This window comes from Microtus oregoni, unplaced genomic scaffold, assembly GCF_018167655.1.
Source record: "Microtus oregoni isolate MIOR12 unplaced genomic scaffold, Mior012 000048F_ref0000485, whole genome shotgun sequence".
In the NCBI taxonomy this organism is placed as follows: domain Eukaryota; kingdom Metazoa; phylum Chordata; class Mammalia; order Rodentia; family Cricetidae; genus Microtus; species Microtus oregoni.
This window is the reverse complement of record NW_024543222.1, coordinates 13,735,303-13,754,734: the sequence shown is the minus strand read 5'-3', so window position 1 is coordinate 13,754,734 and position 19,432 is coordinate 13,735,303. Positions and strand designations below refer to the sequence as shown.

The 19,432-nt window shown below is 42.5% G+C and overlaps 1 protein-coding gene across 1 annotated transcript in view; it reads left to right on the top strand.

Moving 5' to 3' along the window:
- Window positions 1–19,432, top strand: part of Map3k3 (mitogen-activated protein kinase kinase kinase 3) — a 92,046-nt gene that overhangs the window by 66,662 nt on the left and 5,952 nt on the right. The window contains exons 7-12 of the mRNA XM_041635847.1: window positions 11,724–11,857; window positions 15,124–15,197; window positions 17,113–17,180; window positions 17,388–17,480; window positions 18,094–18,285; window positions 18,952–19,100. Of these exons, the coding sequence (XP_041491781.1) occupies window positions 11,724–11,857; window positions 15,124–15,197; window positions 17,113–17,180; window positions 17,388–17,480; window positions 18,094–18,285; window positions 18,952–19,100 (710 nt within the window). The remainder of the gene's footprint in view (window positions 1–11,723; window positions 11,858–15,123; window positions 15,198–17,112; window positions 17,181–17,387; window positions 17,481–18,093; window positions 18,286–18,951; window positions 19,101–19,432) is intronic.

The window sequence follows — 19,432 nt, the reverse complement described above, 5'->3', positions numbered from 1 at the left end:
AACTATAAAGATGATGGATATTTGAAAAGAAACAAATAACAATAGCAAAGTTATAATTTACTAAATTTCAGACTGTGGATGAATAAATGCTCACAAAATTAATAAAATTCCAAATCTGAATAAGAGTAAACAGACCTCTGAGGTTTGGAGACTTTTTACTGTTAGGACTGAAATGGTGTCTACACGCTGCCAAAAGTGTTCTCACTTTCAGGAATGGCGGCATGTGCCAGCCACTCACAAAGGTTGAAACAGGAAAATTGTGAGTTTGAAGCCAACTTGGGGAAAGTAGGCAACATAGGAATTACCCATTTCTCCTGTTCTTTCCCATAGAACAAGGGTTTGTGAATGGTGCGTGGGTTTCAGCTGTATCAGGGAGGAAATAGAGAAGCAGAAGAAAAAACTCTCCCAAAGTCTTTGTAGAAATAGAAGAGGAAAGATGGGCAGCCTCATCTTTTTAACTGATGAAGACTGATAACAGAGCAGGGATTGGTTTTTCTGCCCCTAAGCACGAACCTGTGGTTCTTGGTGGAGCAGGGGCTAAACTGCTGACCATTGAGGACCTTTTCTGTGTTGTGGGAGCCGTATGGGAAAATCATTTCTTTGACTGGACATGTTAAGCGATAGAATTTTTGTATAGTTTCTGTTTATCTAGAAAATGGACACCTATATCTCAGCATACCTAGGTTCTGACTTCTTTTATTCCATGAGCACCATGTTGGCCTGGAATGAACGAAACAGTGGAGCCCATGGAAGGTCAAGGGTCATAGAAACAGATTCTGCCTAGAAGAGAAACAGCAACAGGAACATCAGAACTGAAGCACAAAAGATTTAAGACTAGCATTCCAGACATAGGAAAGAGCACCTACTAGGCATCATCACAAAAGAACATGGGGACTGGAGAGATAGTTTATCACTTAAGAGCACTGGCTGCTATTCCAGAGGTCCTGAGTTCAATTTCCAACAACCATATGGCATCTCACAACCATCTGTAATGGGGTCTAATGCCCTCTTCTTGCATGCAGGCATACATGCAGATAGAATACTCATATATAAAATACATAAATAAAAAACAACTAACAAAACAAAAGAACATGGTGGGCTCCAAAATACTTCCTCTATGTTTGAGAAACTATAGATATGGTCTGGAAGGAGTGGAACCCGGAAACGGGGAGCTTGGGTTTTAAAAGTAAAAAGGATTGGAAAGATGGCTCGGTGACTCTTAACCAGTTCAATTCTCAGCCTCCACATGATATCTCACACCTGTCTGTAACTCCAATTACAGGAGATCTGACACCCCTACACAGACATACATGCAGGTAAAATAAAATAGGGTAAAAAAATAAAAACACAGTTTCACATGCCTTTAATCTTAGCACTCAGGAGACAAAAGCAGGTGGATCTCTATGAGTTTGAGGCCAGCTTGGTCTACAGAATTCCAAAGCTATACAAAGAAACCCTCTCTTGAAGAAAAAGGAAGAAAAGTCTAATACAGCCCAAGTTGCTCTTAGACTTGTAGAAGCTAGCCTTAAGCAACTGATCCTCCTGTTTGTACCTCCTAAGTGCTGGGATTATAAGCATACACTACCATATCCAGCTTCGTCCATGCCTGGCCTAATGGGAATTAATTTCTACTAGAGTAACATGGAAAGTGCATTCTGTGGAGGATCTGGACTCTCAAGATTCTGGAAGATTTCCATAGGCAGACTTGAAAGGATGAGCTTTGGAGAATGTTCGTCTTTCAGGTCCAGGTAGGCTGACATATTTAGAAGAGGCAAAGAGGCTGGGCGGTGGTGGTGCATGCCTTTAATCCCAGCACTTTGAAGGCAGAGGCAGGTGGATCTCTGTGAGTTTGAGGCCAGCCTGGTCTACAAGAGCTAGTTTCAGGACAGGCAACAAAGCAACAATGAAACCTTATCTAAAAAAATCAAAAAAAGAAGAGGCAAAGAGAAGGCCAAGAAAGTATCCCAAGGCCACTTTCTAAGAACCCTTGACTATACCTAGGAATTTTTGGGAGGGGAGGGGAAGTTGGTGGGAAGTCACAGAAAATTTTTGTGCCTTATGCTCATCTCCATTAGAATGCTAATCATATTATCTTTCCCACCAAACTCTATCTTTGTTCATTCATTACCAAAAAATCAATTATAGGCCAGAAGCTTGGATACGAAAAAGACATGGGCTTTGTGCTATGGACCTTGTATATGGTAAAAAAAAAAAAATGTTTGTTTGTCATAACACATAACACATAGTTACAAACTGTGGCTCGAAAGTTGTGTGGTGTTGCATGAATATGCAAATGAAGAGTAGGACCTGAGCTTGGGGTCAGGAAACCTAAAGTACATATGGAAGCTGTGCAGAGATTTGAGGGCAAGGGCTTTGGACAGGAGATATTACGTTTGTTGAGACTAAGGGCTAGAGAAAGGTGGACTGTTGGAGACAGAGATGATGTCTGGAGTGCTAAGACAGAAGCAAGGAGAGCAGGCCTCAGCTAGAGAGGAAGAAGAGCCCTATGGATAGTAATGAAGATTTATTTTAATCTTTGTTGAAAGCAATGAAAAGTCATTAGGTTTTTAAGTAATGATGAAAAGGTAGAATGACATTCAGATTTGCATCGTCAAAGACTGTTGAAGTGTGAAGGACAGACTGGAAGGGCTAGATTGGATCCAGGAAACCACATAGGTGAAAGAAGGCAGATGCTTGGATTAGTCTGGGAGCAGTGAGAGAGACAAGGAACAAGTAGATCTGAGACATTCAGAGATAACACTGATAGAACATGGCACTTCTGTGGTTTTCACAAAACGCTGTGGAGAATCAGGGGCATTCTTAAGTTCCTCTTAGGTCTTCTGTGAGGGCAAGACTGTTTTTCTTTTGGTTTTTGGAGCCAGGGTTTCTCTTTAGCTTTAGTTTGGAGCGTGTCCTGGAACTTGCTTTTGCTCTGTAGACCAGACTGGCCTCTAACTCACAGAGATCCGCCTGCCTCTGCCTCCCTAGTGTTGGGATTAAAGGTGTGCACCACCACTGCCCGGCAAGATTATTCTTAACATCATCCTAAAATGTGGAACTCATCACAAGCATACAGTTGTTTTCCAGTGGTTATGCATGTGAGGTAGTGTGTACGTGAGAGAGAGAGAGAGAGAGAGAGAGAGAGAGAGAGAGAGAGAGAGAAACAGAAAGACAGACACAGGGTCTCATGTGTCCTAGGCTAGCCACAAACTCATTACGTACCTAAGGATGATCTTGAACTTTTGATCCTTCTTTCACCTCCCTACTTCTGGGATTACAGGCATGCACTACCATGCCTGGTTTATTTGGAGCTGAGAATAGAACCCAGGGCTTCATGCATGCTGAACTATATCTCCGATGTCATATCTGAAAATACCTGACCTTGGTTACAGAGATGGTTCTGCAGTTTAGAGCTCTGACTGCTCTTCAGAGGACCTTGGTTCAATTCCCAGCACCCACACTGTGGTTCACAACTACCTGTAACTCTAGTCCCAGGGGTATCTGATGCCCTTTTCTGGCCTGTGTGGGCACTACATGCATATAGTGCACAGACGTATGTTCAAGCAAACACTCATAAACACACTGAGAAAATAAAATGGTCATCTTCCTTCATTCCATAGGTTCTTCTCATAGTAGATTCTTCTGTAGTTCTAAATAAGATTATAATGTGTATAGTGGTGGTAGCTACTTCAGAATTGAAGCGTAGGTTGTTGTCAGTGTCTGTGGGAAAACAAGATTGAAGTAGTTTTGCAGTCTTCCCTCATGCAAGCAGGTCAGGAAATGTCGCTACAATTTTCTATTGAAGAAGAAAAAAATATTTGATTACTTTCCTATCTCATCTGTCCCCTAAGAGAAAAGGATTTAGAAATATTTCTTTGTACTTGCAGTGACCTGCACATTAACACTGACCCAAAGCCCTAGAAATCCCTGTGGAGGCAACTTCCTGCCTCCATCAGCTTCCTAATAAGGGTTCTTTGAGAAGACTGCATTTTAGCCTTAAGTCAGAGTTACAAGCAAAAGAATCACCCATACTCTGGGAACAGTTTATTTCTGCTTGGCTTTTTTGGGTTAAAGAAGCTAGCAGAGTAACATAATGTGGAGGGATTTTAACTGCTCATGTTTAAACCCTGGTGTTCTCTTTCCACTTAGAATGCCTTCAGAGGAAGCTGCAGATAGACTCTCCTTTGATACTGGCCTGGGTCCTTGATGTGACTAGAACAGCATAGTCAGCCTGGAGTATCAGGAAAGGATGCCCCATGGGAGCCCCCCTCCGCCCTTATCCTCTCACCACTGCCCTCTAAGACCTAAGGAATCACTTGTGCTGTGATAGTAGAGCTTTGTGCCTTGTGGCTCTTCCTGGTCATTGTGAGTAATTACGTGACCATCAAGTCTTGTAGTTCAGCAGCATCATGGCCTGTTCAGCTCCTGCACTCACTTGTTCTCAGCTGCTGATGTGCCTCTCATTGGCTCTCAGTTTTTGAAATGAAGATAAAAACAAAACTGAAAATACCCTGGAACAGTTATGCCACCTCCTGGTGTTTCCATTTGCTTCCTCTGATAGTCATTGGTCTGGGGAGACTTCCCTTTCCTGCTCCAGGCAGTGGGCTTGTGCACAATAGCCCCTGGCATGCCGCCCATCAGATAACAAGGCTGGCTTTCTGTAGGCCACGGTGTGGATTGGAAAAAGTGAAAGTCTTTGGCTGGAAATAAAAGTCCAGAAAACCTTTGCTCTTTCCCCTAAGCCCTCTTGTGTCTGCAGCAGTGGCCTCATATGTGCTAGTTTCATCCCAACTATAAAAGCAAGGGAGAATTCTGGGAGCTACTAGTAAAGGGAATGGTTTAGATCAGTGTCAAATATTCGGGGGCGGGGGTGTTTGGAGACAGGATTTCTCTGTATGACAGCCCTGGAACTTGCTATGTAAACCAGGCTGGCCTTGAACTGCCTGCCTCTGCCTCCTAAGTGCTGGAATTAAAGGCGTGCGCCACCTTACCTGGCTATAAAAGACATTTTAAAAACTTGCTCTAGGCTTATTCCAGAGCATTTTGGGTTAAAATGCTGGAAAAGAACTTCTCTAACTTGTTTCAGGGAGAAGAGACTCAAATGTAAAATTCCAGATTATGGAACCAATGAGAGAGTTGAGAAAAGCAGATTCCTAGGTTCAGACACACAAGAGAGAGGCAGGGGTCATTTTAGCTGATTTTATTATTCTGTGAGTTCACAAAAAAAAAATCCCTAAATTTATGCTAAGCAGCTTCGGTTTCTTGTAAGGCTTTAAATACCTGGATAGACTGTCTCCTGCAGGCTATTGAGGTCATTTCAGTACCATGGGTCAGGAGCTGATTACTTCAGAATTGTAGCTTTCCCTCTGTGAGTGAGATGTTGAGACATGAAATCCACAAAATTATTTGCCAGTTTTCGGGACCATTTCATAGCTTTATGTCAGTATTCTCATCTGAGATTATGTCCTTGGATTGATGCCTCCATGAATCACTTGGAAGTATTCTTGGCAGTAAATTTATCAAATGTCTTCAGCACATCTGAATGAGTCATATGTTGGAGCAACTAACATTATTTGAAAGAATGAAGAACTGAGTCTCTTGATGCTGAGAATACTTTAAACTTCTTAGAAGTTATCTTTCAAGCCCCAGATGTGAGACTCCTGTCATACCTGTCAGGAGATGGAAGAAGGAGGATGAGTTCAAGTCTAGCCTGCTGTATATAGCCCTATCTCAAACAAACAAAAATCCCATTTTTCCCCATATGCCTTTAATCCTAGAATTCAAGAAGCAAAAGCAAGTAGATCTCTGTGAGTTCAAGGCTACTGTGGTCTTTCAGGCCAGCCAGAATCATATAGTGAAACCCTATCTCAAAACACAAAAGCCCCAGCATTTTCAAGGATTAACCTATTGTACCTTTTTTTTTTGAGGGGGGGGGGGTGTCAAGCATTTTTCTTCCTTTTGTTGGTCCTTTTTTCTTTTAGGAAGAGACTCCCTGGCTCAGAAAGTTTTGTTGAGACCCATATGTTTACGTCCAATATATTCTCTCAGAGTATTAGAAGTACTTCAGCCAGACTTTTCAGCATCCCTTGCACTATAAATGTACTTTCCATTTGTCTGTCCTGGAGCCCAGGCTGAATGAGCTATATACAAAGTTAAAACAGTATGTATTCAAGCTGGGCAGTGGTGGCCCATGCCTTTAAATCCCTGCACTTGGGAGGCAGAGATAGGGGATGTTTGTGAGTTCGAGGCCAGCCTGGTTTACATAGTGAGTTCTAGGACAGACAATGCTGCTACACAGAGAAACCCTGTCTCAAAAAACAAAAACAAAAAACCACCACAACAAAACAGTATGTATTTTACATTTTCCTTCTGAAACTAGTTTCTTTCAGGAAAGAAAGACGCTGGCATTGAGTGGTCACATCTTCTAGAGTGGAATGAGTCAAGTTCTTCTCCATCTCCAGCTGCGAAACTTGTTTGCTTTCTTAGCCAATTCCACAAAACACATTGCCTGCAGAGTTCTAGCCCAGAAAACCTAGTGCCGTAGTCCTGAACTAGACTGGGAAGTAGTTTGTTATGTGGTGGCACGTTACCGTTTCTGGTGTCTGGGGATTTCTGGGTTGTAGGGGAGAGGTAGAGGGCAAAAGAGAGGAGAGGGTTGTTTCTGGCTTTCTTCATGGAGGGATAAATATGTCCATTCCCCACCCCCCCAAATAAGGGCTAAAGGAGCACATATGAAGGCCAGAGGACAGCTTGTTAGAGTCAGTTCTCTAAACCATGTAGGTCCTGAGGATTGAACTCACGTTGTGAGGCCTAATAGCAAGTATCTTTACCTGCTGAGCTATCTCCTGATCCTGTTAGTATTTTCTTGAACCTTCTAAATATTGGTTTTTTTTCCTGAAGTAATAATGTAAATATACCTTGCAGAATACCTCAGAGTTACCCAGAGAATGTTTGCCAAAGGTCTTCTGCCAATTGTTGGAATCAAATGATGCAATTACTGTGAATGCCCAACGAAAAGGAAAACTTCCTTTCTTTTCTTTCCTTTCCTTTCCTTTTCTTTTCTTTCTTTTTCCCCGAAACGGGGTTTCTCCGTTGCTTTGGAGCCTGTCTTGAACTAGCTCTTGTAGACCAGGCTGGCCTCAAACTCACAGAGAGCCACCTGCCTCTGCCTCCCAAGTGCTGAGATTAAAGGTATATGCCACCACCACCCGGCCAAAAAGGAAACTTCTAATTAGGGGCAACATAATGTACTCATAATAGTCAGGAATTGTGAGAGTAAGTGGCAGTGAGAGAGATAGTCTTTTCTCATTGGCCATAATGTCTTCACTGAAGCTGGTATTGCCTCAACCACCTGAGTTCTGAGATTATAGATATGTGCCATCATACTTTGCTCAGTGTCTTCTCATCTGATACAGATAGAGTAGGTACTGGTTGAAAGAACAGAGCCCCAGAGACATATGTACAGGTATATCCAGTTCACAGTTTCAAAATATTGTTGGGGCCCAATGCTCCAGAGAACTAAACTGATAAACTAATGCACAAGGACCTCTTGCTTATAGTTTTTTTTTTTTTATTTTCAGTTACCACCAATCAACTGTTCAGAATTTAGTGTTTGTTTTATTCATGATCTCTTATATCCCACACTGGCCTTGAACTCACTGTGTAACAGATCTTCCTGTCTGCTTCCCAGATGTAAGGATTATGGGCATGTGCCATCAGGTCTGACTTTTTTCTTTTCTTTTCTCTTTCTTTCTTTTTTTCTTTCTTTCTTTTGCTTTCTTTCTGGCTTTCTTTCTTTCTTTCTTTTGCTTTCTTGCTTTCTTTCTTTTTTAATTTATACTTATGCCCAGGCTGGTTTCACTAAACTCACAAGATATTCCTACCTCAGCCTTCAGAGTAGCAAAACAACAGGGATGTTCCTCCACATCTGGCACAGTCAGGAAATAATAAATGAAATTAAGATGGAGTGTGGTAGTATACACCTTTAATCTCAGAATTTGGGAGGGGGAGGAAGGCAGATCTCTTAGTTTAAGCCAGCCAGTTCTACATAGTGAGTTCCAGAACAGCCTGGACCACATAGTGAGACCGAGACCTTGTTTCAAAAATACAAAGGGGGGGCGGGGAGAGAGAAAACCAAAAATATAGTGTCTTGATTACTTTTCTATTGCTGTGAAGAGACACCATAACTAAGGCAATTTATAAAAAGAAGCATTTAATTGGGGACTTACTTACAGTTCTGAGGGTGAGTCCATGGCCATCATGGTAGGGAGCGTGGCAGCAGGCAGGTATTGACATTGGAACAGTCGGTGGGAGCTTACATCTGATCCTTAAGCACAGGCAGAGGGAGAGACACTAGGCCCAGCTGTTTTGTTTGGTTTTTGTTTTGTTTTGTTTTTCGGGACAGGGTTTCTCTGTAGCTTTGGAGCCTGTCCTGAAACTAGCTCTGTAGACCAGGCTGGCCTTAAACTCATAGAGATCCGCCTGCCCCTGCCTCCCAAGTGCTGGGATCAAAGGTGTGCAGCACCACTGCCCGGCTAGGCCCATGTTTTAAAACCCACCTTCATTGACACCTGAAACCGGGGCCCACGCCTGTCCTTCCCAAAACAGCTCCATTAACTGGGGACCAAGCCCTCAAATACATGAACCTATGGTAGCCACTTTTATCCTAACTGCCAAACACAAGTGAGCTTTATTTTATTTTTTTAAATATTTATTTATTTATTATGTATACAATATTCTGTCTGTGTGTATGCTCGCAGGCCAGAAGAGGGCACCAGACCCCATTACAGATGGTTGTGAGCCGCCATGTGGTTGCTGGGAATTGAACTCAGGACCTTTGGAAGAGCAGGCAGTGCTCTTAACCTCTGAGCCATCTCTCCAGCCCTTTATTTTATTTTTTAATTTAATTTTTTTTTTTGAGATAGTGTCTTACTATGTAGCCTTGACTGACCTGAAACTTGCTACTCAAAAGAGATTTGCCTGGGACTAAAGAGGTAAAATACCACACTTGGCCTGAGTTTTTGGGGGTTGTTTTTTAGTTGTTTGTTTTGTTTTGTTTTGTTTGTTTAAGACAGGGTTTCTCTGTGTGGCCACTTTTATCCTAACTGCCACACACAAGTGAGCTTTATTTTATTTTTTAATTTAATTTTTTTTTTTTTGAGATATAGGGTCTTACTATATAGCCTTGACTGACCTGAAACTTGCTACTCAAAAGAGATCTGCCTGGGACTAAAGAGGTAAACAGAACTTGCTCTGTAGCCCAGACTGGCCTCAAATTCAGATCCACCTGCCTCTCTCTCCCAAGTGCTGGAATTAAAGGTGTGCTACCACTACCTTGCTTGGATTTGTTTGTTTTTTCAGATGTATTATATTTAATTATGCATATATATGTGTGGATCTGGGTGTGGATATGTATGTGCATGTGCCAGTGCCAGCTGAGGCCAGAAGCATCAGATTCCCTTGGTGTTGGGGTTATAGACAATTGTGAGCTACCCAACATGGATGCTGGGAATCTAGTTCTGATGCTTTGCAAGAGCAGTCTGGACCTTGAACTGCTGAGCTGTCTCTCCAGGCCTGTAACATTAACATGGGCCCTGATTGTTTGGAGTTTTTGTCCTGCCCGGTACCCGCAGCTGTTTAGCTCCAAAGAAAATCACACATAGGAAGCCGGGCAATGGTGGCGCACGCCTTTAATCCCAGCACTCGGGAGGCAGAGGCAGGTGGATCTCTGTGAGTTCGAGACCAGCCTGGTCTATAGAGCTATTCCAGGACAGGCTCCAAAGCCACAGAGAAACCCTGCCTCGAAAAACCAAAAAAAAAAAAAAAAAAAAGAAAATCACACATAGGTCTCCACAAATTATAAGCTGATTGGCCCATTAGCTCTAGCCTCTCACTGGCTAACTCTCACATCTTGATTAAACCATTTTTCTGATCTATGTTAGCCATGTGGCTCAGTACCTTTTTTTCAGTGGGGCAGATCACATCCTGCTGCTTCGGTGGTCTGGGCAGGAGTGGGAGGAATCAACTTCCTCCTTCCCAGAATTCTCCTGTTCGCATTACATCATTTCTATTTCCTGTCTGTTTTTCCCGCCTATATTTCCTGCCTGGCCAATCAGCATTTATTTATAACATGATTGCCAGAATACAGACAATTCTCCCACACCACAGGCCCAGCAATAAGTTTTAACATGGGTTTTACTCTCAAGTATCATGATAAAATCTTATACCATTCTACCTGAAATATGCCTTTATCCTATATATCCAAGTTATATCTGCAGCTGGCTCATTTGTCACTTAATGACTATCCCAATTATCAGATTGTATTGTATTGTTAGTACTTGAGTTCAAGTAACCCATTTTTGACCTAATGGCTCTAAAGAGTAGTAATGCTGGTAATGTTATTACAGTATTTTGTTGTAATTGTTCTGTTTTATTAGTTTGAGTTTTTGTTGTTTGTTTTGCAATGTGTAGTCCTGGGCTTCCATATGCTAGGCAAGTGTTATTCCACTGAGCTACAGTCTTAGCCCTGGTGAGCTTTTATTTTATTTTATTTTTATTTTTGTCTTTGTTTTGTTTTAAAAGGGTCTTGGTATATAACTTATGTTAGTCTGGAGAGTCTGGAGCTCAGTTTCCCTGCTCCTTTCTCCTGTGTACTGGGATTATAGGAGTGCACCATCCAGCCAAGGAGTGTTAATCTCTCATACATAATTTATACATTAAACTTTTGAGATAGATATATATGCATTGGGTTTGCTATTATTTAGGGTTTCAGGCATCTGCTTGTGATCTTGAAGTATATTTCCTAAGTATATTGATTTGATCAATATTGATCAAGGATTGAAATGATCATTTTCCTACATTCTTCCTTGGATAGGAGAAAGTGGCATTGGTGCCCAAAAGAGACAAAGAGGAAGATGTGACATTATTATCAAGAGATGTGACATTATTGTAGCGAGTACCACAAAGATAGATACAAAATAAATTGATATATGTATATGACAACTTATTAAAAAGGGGGTTATGGGAAAAGCAGACTCATGGAGCTAGGAGCTGGCCACATGCTGCTTCACGGCACTTGACCCGATCTTCATCACCCAAAAGAGCATGTGGCCTCTGTCTATCTCCTTTTAAGAGATCATGTCCACAGACAAGAAGCCACGCCATAAGGCTGGTACTCCAAAGTCATTGGTGGAATGAATTTCCACAATACATTATGAATAATACATAAGAACATTAAATTTTTTTATTATTTGTGTGTGTGTTTGTGTATACATGTACATATGTGCACAAGCATGCCACAGTATGTGTGGAGGTTAGAATACGTGTAGGAGTCAGTTCTTTCCTTCTATCATGTGGGTCCTTGGGGTATGAACTTAAGTTGTCAAGCTTAGTGACAAGTACCCTCACCTGCTGAACCATCTCAAGGTCCTAAGAGCATTTTTTAAAAGCTGACTGACTTCTAACTTGTGTCACAGAGTTAATTTTGATTGATGTTTTGTAGCAGGGTTCTTAGTTCTATATAGTTTAGTACTGTTCATCTCTGAAAGTTACTTTGTAAGGAAGGGGTGTGGTTTGCTCCCTTGAGCTGAAGATGCTGGCTCTGGTGCCATGACCTTCTGAGTTACATCCCTGATCTCTTGGGCCCAATCTTCTATCTGGACCTGCTTCTCTCTTCGTGCCACACGTTGTCTCTGTTGCTAAAGGGTCTTCTTTCTGTGCTCTAGGCTCCCAGAACCCTGGCCGAAGCTCTCCTCCACCTGGTTATGTACCTGAGCGACAACAGCACATTGCCCGGCAGGGATCCTATACAAGCATCAACAGTGAAGGCGAATTCATCCCAGAGACCAGTGAGCAGTGTGTGAGTATGGGGGGATAGGATGTACCAGGACCCATTCAGACCAAGGTTGTGATGAGGCCTCTCAGTGACACATAACAGACCTGAGGAATTTGATGCCCATCCATGGTTCTTTGAAAACCAAACCTGCCCCAAGATGGATTATTCCTTTGAGAGGCCAAAGGTTATTTCTTTTTAAAAGATGAGATCTAAATTTCTTAAACTCACTAGTGTTAGGTGAACACTTTATGGTATCCCTCTTTAGGGCCTCTCACTAGGCCCCTTGCAAAACACCATGCACTGTACTGTTTGCAGACTTCTGCCAGTGGTCTGGTCTCAGTCAGCAGTTTTAGCTAGGAACAACCCTGAACTGACGACAGGTTATGTCTTTATTGGCTATATTTTAGTTTTGCTATTTTTTTGATGAAGGTGTGTGTATGTAAATTAGACTGTAGGACTGATAAAATAACATGATTTTGCTAATAGCTGTATTAGTTATCTATTGTTACATAACAAGTTGTCACAAATTTGGTCTTAAACCAGTATACCTTTATTATCTTAGTGTCTTTAGATGGGGAGTCCAGACATGACGTAATGGGTTTTTTTCCTCATGGTCTCACAGGGCTACTACAGTCAAGGTACACTCCAACTGCATTTTCATCCTGAGCTTAGAGTTCTTATCACAATTTAGTTCCTTACATTTGGTAGAACTGTCGCCCTTTTTCTTTGCTAGAGATTGTTCAAGGATTCTCTCAGATTCCAGAAGCTGCCTGCAGTTCCTTATTATCAATCTATTATATCATGGCCTTCTTCAGAGCCAATCCAAGCTCTATTGTTCCAGTCTACAAAGTTGGAGTTGTCATCTTCTTCTTTTTTTCTGTCTTCTTTTTGGTTTTTCGAGGCAGGGTTTCTCTGTGTAGCCCTGGCTGTCCTGGAACTTACTACATAGTAAGGCTGGCCTTGAATTTACAGAGATCCATCTGCCTCTACCTCCCAAGTGCTGGGATTAAAGGTGTGTGCCACCACCGCCCGGCAAAATTGTGGACTTCTGTAATATAATGTAACTATGGGGATGGGCATTCCTATTGTCTCTGCCTTAGTTTATTGACTAGAACCAAGTCCCAGTTCTACTTGCACTCAAGGGAAGGGTGCTTCATTGGTCACCTGATAGTGTGTCCACCACAGTGGCACACCCATTATGATGGCTAGCTTTTAACCAGTAGCTTACTTAATAAAAGTGTAATAAAAGTTACACTTTGGATTAGTAAACTGAATAAAGATAAGATCTCTATTTGGGGGCTAGAGAGATGGCTCAGCGGTTAGGAGCATTCTTCAGAGGTTAGGAGCTGTTCTTCCAGAGGAGCCAGGTTCAATCCCAGCACCCACAACTTACAACTGGCTGTAACTACAGTTTCAGGGCTTCTGACATCCTCAAAGAGATATAATATAGGCAAAATGCTAATGATCATTAAAAAAAAAATCTCTATTTTATTTCTGGGTTTTGTTTTGTTTTTTGTTTGTTTGTTTTCAAGGAGCTTGTCTTTATTGCAAAGAGTTAAGTTCATCAGGTTTCTGGAATTTGACTTAAGAATAAAAATTTCTAACAGAGAAAATAGCCAACAGAAGGAGCTAGAAAGATGGCTCGGAATTGAGTTTGATTCCCAGCACCCATGTCAGAGAGCTCACCACTGCCTGTAATTTCAGATGCAGGAGATCTTACACTGTCTTCTGACCACCATGGGAATTTCATCTATCCCCCTCCACACACACAAATATACATGAACACAAACAAAAATGAAAAAATCTTTAAAATGGAGGTGGGCTGGAACGATGGTGCAGCAGTTAAACGTGCTTGCTGCTCTTAGAGAAAACTCAAGTTTGGTTCCCACCACCTGTGCTGGATGGTTCACAGCTGCTTATAATTTCAGCTCCAGGAGCTCTGACATCTCTTCTGTACTTAGTGGGCTTCTGCACTCATATGTGCACATACACACACACAAACACACACCGAAAAAGAAAAAAAAATTAATACCAGTACATGTGGGGTTTTACAGAAAGCTGATTCCTGTAACTTTCATTATTCAAACTATATGGGCTATAGGAAGCCCTTTACACTCTTCCTTCTGTGCTCCCTCTTCCCAGGGAATTTCATGTAACCTGGACGGCCTTCAGCTGCAGATTTCTTTCGTGGTCAGAAAATACTATTTGTGTGTGTTGACTGTGTACAGACGTCTCTTTTTTGTTGTTCCCTAAACAAGATGATTTAAAGCATTTACATTATATTATTATATATAAGTAATCAAGATGATGTAAAGTTTATAGGAAGATATGTGTGTAGTTTATCTACAAATACTGCATTATCTTATATAAGGGACTAGAGCATGCATGATCTGATATCAGCAGGAGTCCTGGAAGCAGCCCCCATGCAAATAGAAATGACTGTATTTTGAATTTGAAGGCTGCACTCCCATCTTTACCACTCCTCCGTCAGGAAAAAAAAAATTAAGCCTTTAGGTTAGGGGAAAAATACATTCTGGCCGGACAGTGGTGGTGCACACCTTTAATCCCAGCACTTAAATGCCAGGCAGAGGCAGACAGATTTCTGTGAGTTCGAGGCCAGCCTGGTCTACAAGAGCTAGTTCCAGGACAGGTTCCAGAGCTACAGAGAAACCCTGTCTCGAAAAACAAAACCACATTTTGAAGGCTCTTTGTTAATGCATTTGACTATAAGCTAGAATGATATTTAATTTCCATAGATATCTCTTACCTCTGCTTTAGTCAGGAACTGGGAATTTGGTTTTTGGCACCAGTTATTTACTCCCTAGTTTTATGAGTTTAGATACATGTCTCCTAGCCTTTCTAGGTCTGCAATGTTCCTCTGTGAAATGAGTTAATGCTTGTCTTTGTAAATTATGAATTATAGAGTGTAAACAGAAGCATTAGGTTCCCACCCAAACTCCACTGGAGACTTCTGCGGGGCAATACCATTTCAAGTGCCAGGCACTCACTAATATTGATGGGCCAAGAAAATGCCAACAAGAAAAGGCAGTGTCTCTGCTTTGCTCTATTGGCAGAGCTCCTAGGGATGCTGGCCAAACATTTTCCTTCATCCTAGAAGCTTGCCTTTCAAACTAAGGGAAAGAATCATACCTTATATCTTTCTTTCACTACATGGGGAAACAAAGACACTTCCATATTTTGACAAAAAGGACCATATGCTAGCTCTGTCTGGATCTACGGGCTGGGATTTGAGTGGAAACTGTGGTTTGATTGTGTGGCTTGCCTTTCAGATGCTCGATCCCTTGAGCAGTGCTGAAAATTCCTTGTCAGGAAGCTGCCAATCCTTGGACAGGTCAGCAGACAGGTATGAAGGTATGGGTGGTTTGGGGGCCCAATGAGTAGGCATTTTGGAATGGTTTTAGAAGAAATGACTAGTCCATATCCCTGATCCAGCCATAGGCCTAGGATTAAAACGGTGTGCTTTTAGAGAGGCCCTCAGTTTCCCAAGGACTGTCAGAATGGCTTGGTGCTCAATAAATAAACTTAATGATAGCTTAGAAGAACAGTTTTTACTGCGTGCTGTATTGTTCCCAGTGCTTTATGTGTTTTGACTCTGCACATACTATAGTCTGCCTAGTTTTCCACCTTATTACTGTGATTTGAATTGAGAAGCAATAGCTTATTGAAATTTGGGGAAAAAAATGGAATCTCACCCATAGGTTGGTCTGCCTGTTCTTTCTTTAATTTCTCCAAAAGTTTATGGTTGAAGAAGAAGCTAGCTTAGAATAATGAGAAAACAGAATATCCAGATTTCGTAACTTAACTTTTATCTCTTTATGTAGAATGTTTGTTCTTACACTTAGAATCAGTGCTATTCTTTATATACCAAACAACTGTGTCGATGATGTGTTGTGTTATTTTGTTTGGTTTTGTTGTGACGAGTTCTCACTAGATAGCTGGTCTAGAACTCAGTCTTCCTACCTCAGTTTCCTATGTGGCTTGTGAGGGTGTTTGGAGCAGACCTTCCCCTCTTTATGTCTGAGAACTCATTTGATTGGGGGTTGGGGAGTAGTCTGGGGCTTGGAAATAGGAATAACTTCCTTCTTTCCTTAATTGTGTGATCAGTTGATGAAGGTACTGATCTTGTGACTAATCCTATCACCATCTTCTTCTAGATGTCACAGAATACATACATAGTTATTATTATGTAGGTTTCTTTGAGACTTGCTCTCCAATCAGGGAACAAAACAGTACCAGTAAATATGACAGGAGGTGCTACCACTGGCCAAACTCTCAGCCAGAACAGGGACTGACTGTAACTTTGGACTATTCAAAACTCTGTAGTGTCAAGGGAGGACGGTGGTCCAGTTGTCTGAAAGTAGGGCAGCTCTCCAAAACTATCTTGAGTTTTCTGACCTCAAAAGATACTTGGAGGACTAGGGAGATGACTTGGTTAGTAAAGTGCTTGTTGTCCAAGAATGTGGGCTTGAGTTCAGTCTCTCGGAACCCAAGTAAAACAGCTGGGTACAGCACTGCACATCTGTAATCTCAGTGCTGGGAAGGTAGAGACAGGAGGATAACTGAGGCTCACTAGCCAGCCAGGCTAGCTGAATCTGAAAAGTTCAAGGTTCAGTGAGAACCTCTGTCTGTAAAAATAAGGGGAATATGAGGAAATCCTCTGTAAAATTAGAAATCATTCTTTGCCAGGCAGTAGTGGCTCACACCTTTAATCCTAGCACTCGAGGCAGAGGCAGTTGGATCTCTGAGTTCAAGGCCAGCCTGGTTTACAGAGTGAGTCCCAAGGCAGCCAAGAGTACACAGAGAAACCCTGCCTCAAAAAAAACAAAAAACAAAACAAAAAAAAACAAACAAACAAACAAAAAAACAAACCAAAGAAGAAACAAAAGAGAAAGGAAAGAAAGAAAGCGTTCTTTACACTACAGTGTTTTCATTATTACTGCCTAAGCCAAGTTGGTTTATTGTTGTTTAGCTTGATTTCTTCACCTGGCATAGAGATTAGAGATTAGGAAAAAGGTCAGGAATAGAAAGGGGACAAACAGCCAGCATGGAATGCAGCAGAAAAGGCAGAGTTGTCACTCCTGTTTGGCCTCAGGCTAGTGAAATGGGATGGTGAGCACCAGAGACCAGGCTCCAGGCAGAGCAACTTTCCTGCACCTCTCCCTCTGTGAACATCATCAGGAAGGGGGCCACTTAGATACCCTTCCTTCTGCCTCTGGATGTGCACTGAAGTTTATTTTGTAGTCTTTTGTTTTTTCCAGCCCATCCTTCAGGAAATCACAAATGTCCCGAGCCAGGAGCTTCCCAGACAACAGAAAGGAATGCTCAGGTAAGTTCCACAGAGCCTAGGTAGGTACTGCGGGGGTTGGGGAAAGAGTGTCATGTTGGGACCATAAATGCCTCTAAATTGGGAAGACAAAACTGTATGGTACTTTTCCTGGAGCTGCTACTCTTAAAATCTCAGAAGACCTGGGAGCATAAGTGACTCACCTATCTTGACTCACCCACAGTCTAGCAATTCTCCTGTCTTTCTCAGATCGGGAGACCCAGCTCTATGATAAAGGAGTCAAAGGTGGAACCTATCCCAGGCGCTACCATGTGTCTGTACACCACAAAGACTACAACGATGGTGAGTGCTCTACACTGCCCCCTGCTGATTGGCTGGTGAAAGATCAAAGTTTTGCCTGGAAAAAAAACACCACAAAAGGAGGGCTTGAGGTTGATGGAAAGGAAACAAGGTACTCTCACTTCTGCATTTTTCCCTTATTTTTGAGGCATTGTGCCCCAAGCTTGAGGCAAAGAGATTAGGAACTAAGCAAATACGGGGGGTGGTATTGGTAGATGAAGGTGCTGCCACTGGAATGCTGTCCTTGAGTACACAGATATCCCAGGGTGCTCCCTAATGCCATCTTCTGCAGCAGCAACAGATGAACTGAAGTTGTGGCAGAGGGATCAGAAATAAGATGTTGAACAGAACACGCAAGCTGTGGTTTGCCTTTTGTTGGGTCTGAGGATCAGTCTTATGCCTTCCCTATGTTCGGGGCTTCTTTAGCCAGGCAACTTCCTAATTCCTGTTTTTGTCTGGAGTCTTAGGAAGCTAGGATAGCAGCCTTTCTGGCATGAGTCAGGAGGGAGGGCAGCTGGAATGCACCTTAGCTGGTTGTCACTGTTACCTGCTTTGTACATCCGAGTTTGTGGCCAGGGCTCTGACTTGCTCTGTCCTTATTCCTGCACTTCTGTAGGCAGAAGAACATTTCCCAGGATACGGCGGCATCAAGGCAATCTATTCACTCTGGTGCCCTCAAGTCGCTCCTTGAGCACAAATGGCGAGAACATGGGTGTAGCTGTGCAATACCTGGACCCCCGTGGGCGCCTGCGGAGTGCAGACAGCGAGAATGCCCTCTCCGTGCAGGAAAGGAATGTGCCAACCAAATGTGAGAAGTGTCCCTGACTAGCAGAGTGCTGAGATAGCTAGCTGCAGGGACAAGAGCTCTGCTGTGCCACTGTGGCAGCTCCTCTCAGTAATAAGTGCACCCTCCCCTCAGAGTTTGGAGGAGGAGCCACACCCTAGAATGTAGGCCTAACTTGATGGCTGTAGAGTAAGGCATTTCTTCTACCTGGTTTTAATGTTCTTATGTTTAAAGCTAAAGGCCTTTTTGCCACATTCGGGTATTAAGAGCAAGCTAGGCATGATGGTATTATAATCTCAGTACTCAGGAAGCTGAGGCAGGAAGATTGAACACTTAGAGACCAGCTTGGGTTACATAGTGAGTTCAAGGACAGTATGTGTTATACACCAAGGCCCTGTCTCAAAAAATGAATAATAGATGAAAAACATGTTTAGGAGCTTTGAAAATAAAGTTATTTGTTCAACAAAGAACACCATTTTACCAGTCCCCTGCTTCTCAGAACTACCCTGTTGACCAAGGGCTTGGGCCTGCAAGAGAAGGAAGGGATGGATGGTACAAGGAGAATCTGAGCAGAGAGTTCAGTAGGACAGGAGGGTGCAAGGACAGAAAGTTCATGATCTAATGTGTGCTCTTGCCCTCTCTCTCTCTCTCTCTCTCTCTCTCTCTCTCTCTGCTCTCTACTCTCTATAGCTCCTAGTGCTCCCATTAATTGGCGTCGGGGGAAGCTCCTGGGTCAAGGTGCCTTTGGCAGGGTCTATTTGTGCTATGATGTGGACACAGGACGTGAACTTGCTTCTAAGCAGGTCCAGTTTGACCCAGATAGTCCTGAGACAAGCAAGGTATGACCTTCCCCACACTCAAACCTCCAGCTTCTCCCTCTAGCCAAAATACCTATTGAATACTTGCCTAAGGTGATATAAGTTACTTCCTAAACTTCCAAGGTTTTTTGCTATTCATCTTAGCCCTAGCCAAGGGGTGAAGGGCCAATGTCCCAAAGGGTGTGGAGCTTCTAGGAAAAGGACTGTATCCATGCTAAAGTCCTAGCAGCCCAAACTGAGATAATGAGGACTAATTTCCCAAAGAGCACTCTTTGGATCCATTCCCCAAACAGAGCCTTGGTGCAGAAGGAAGCTTATAGAGCTCACCCATTTGTTCCTTTGGAAGTAAAAGT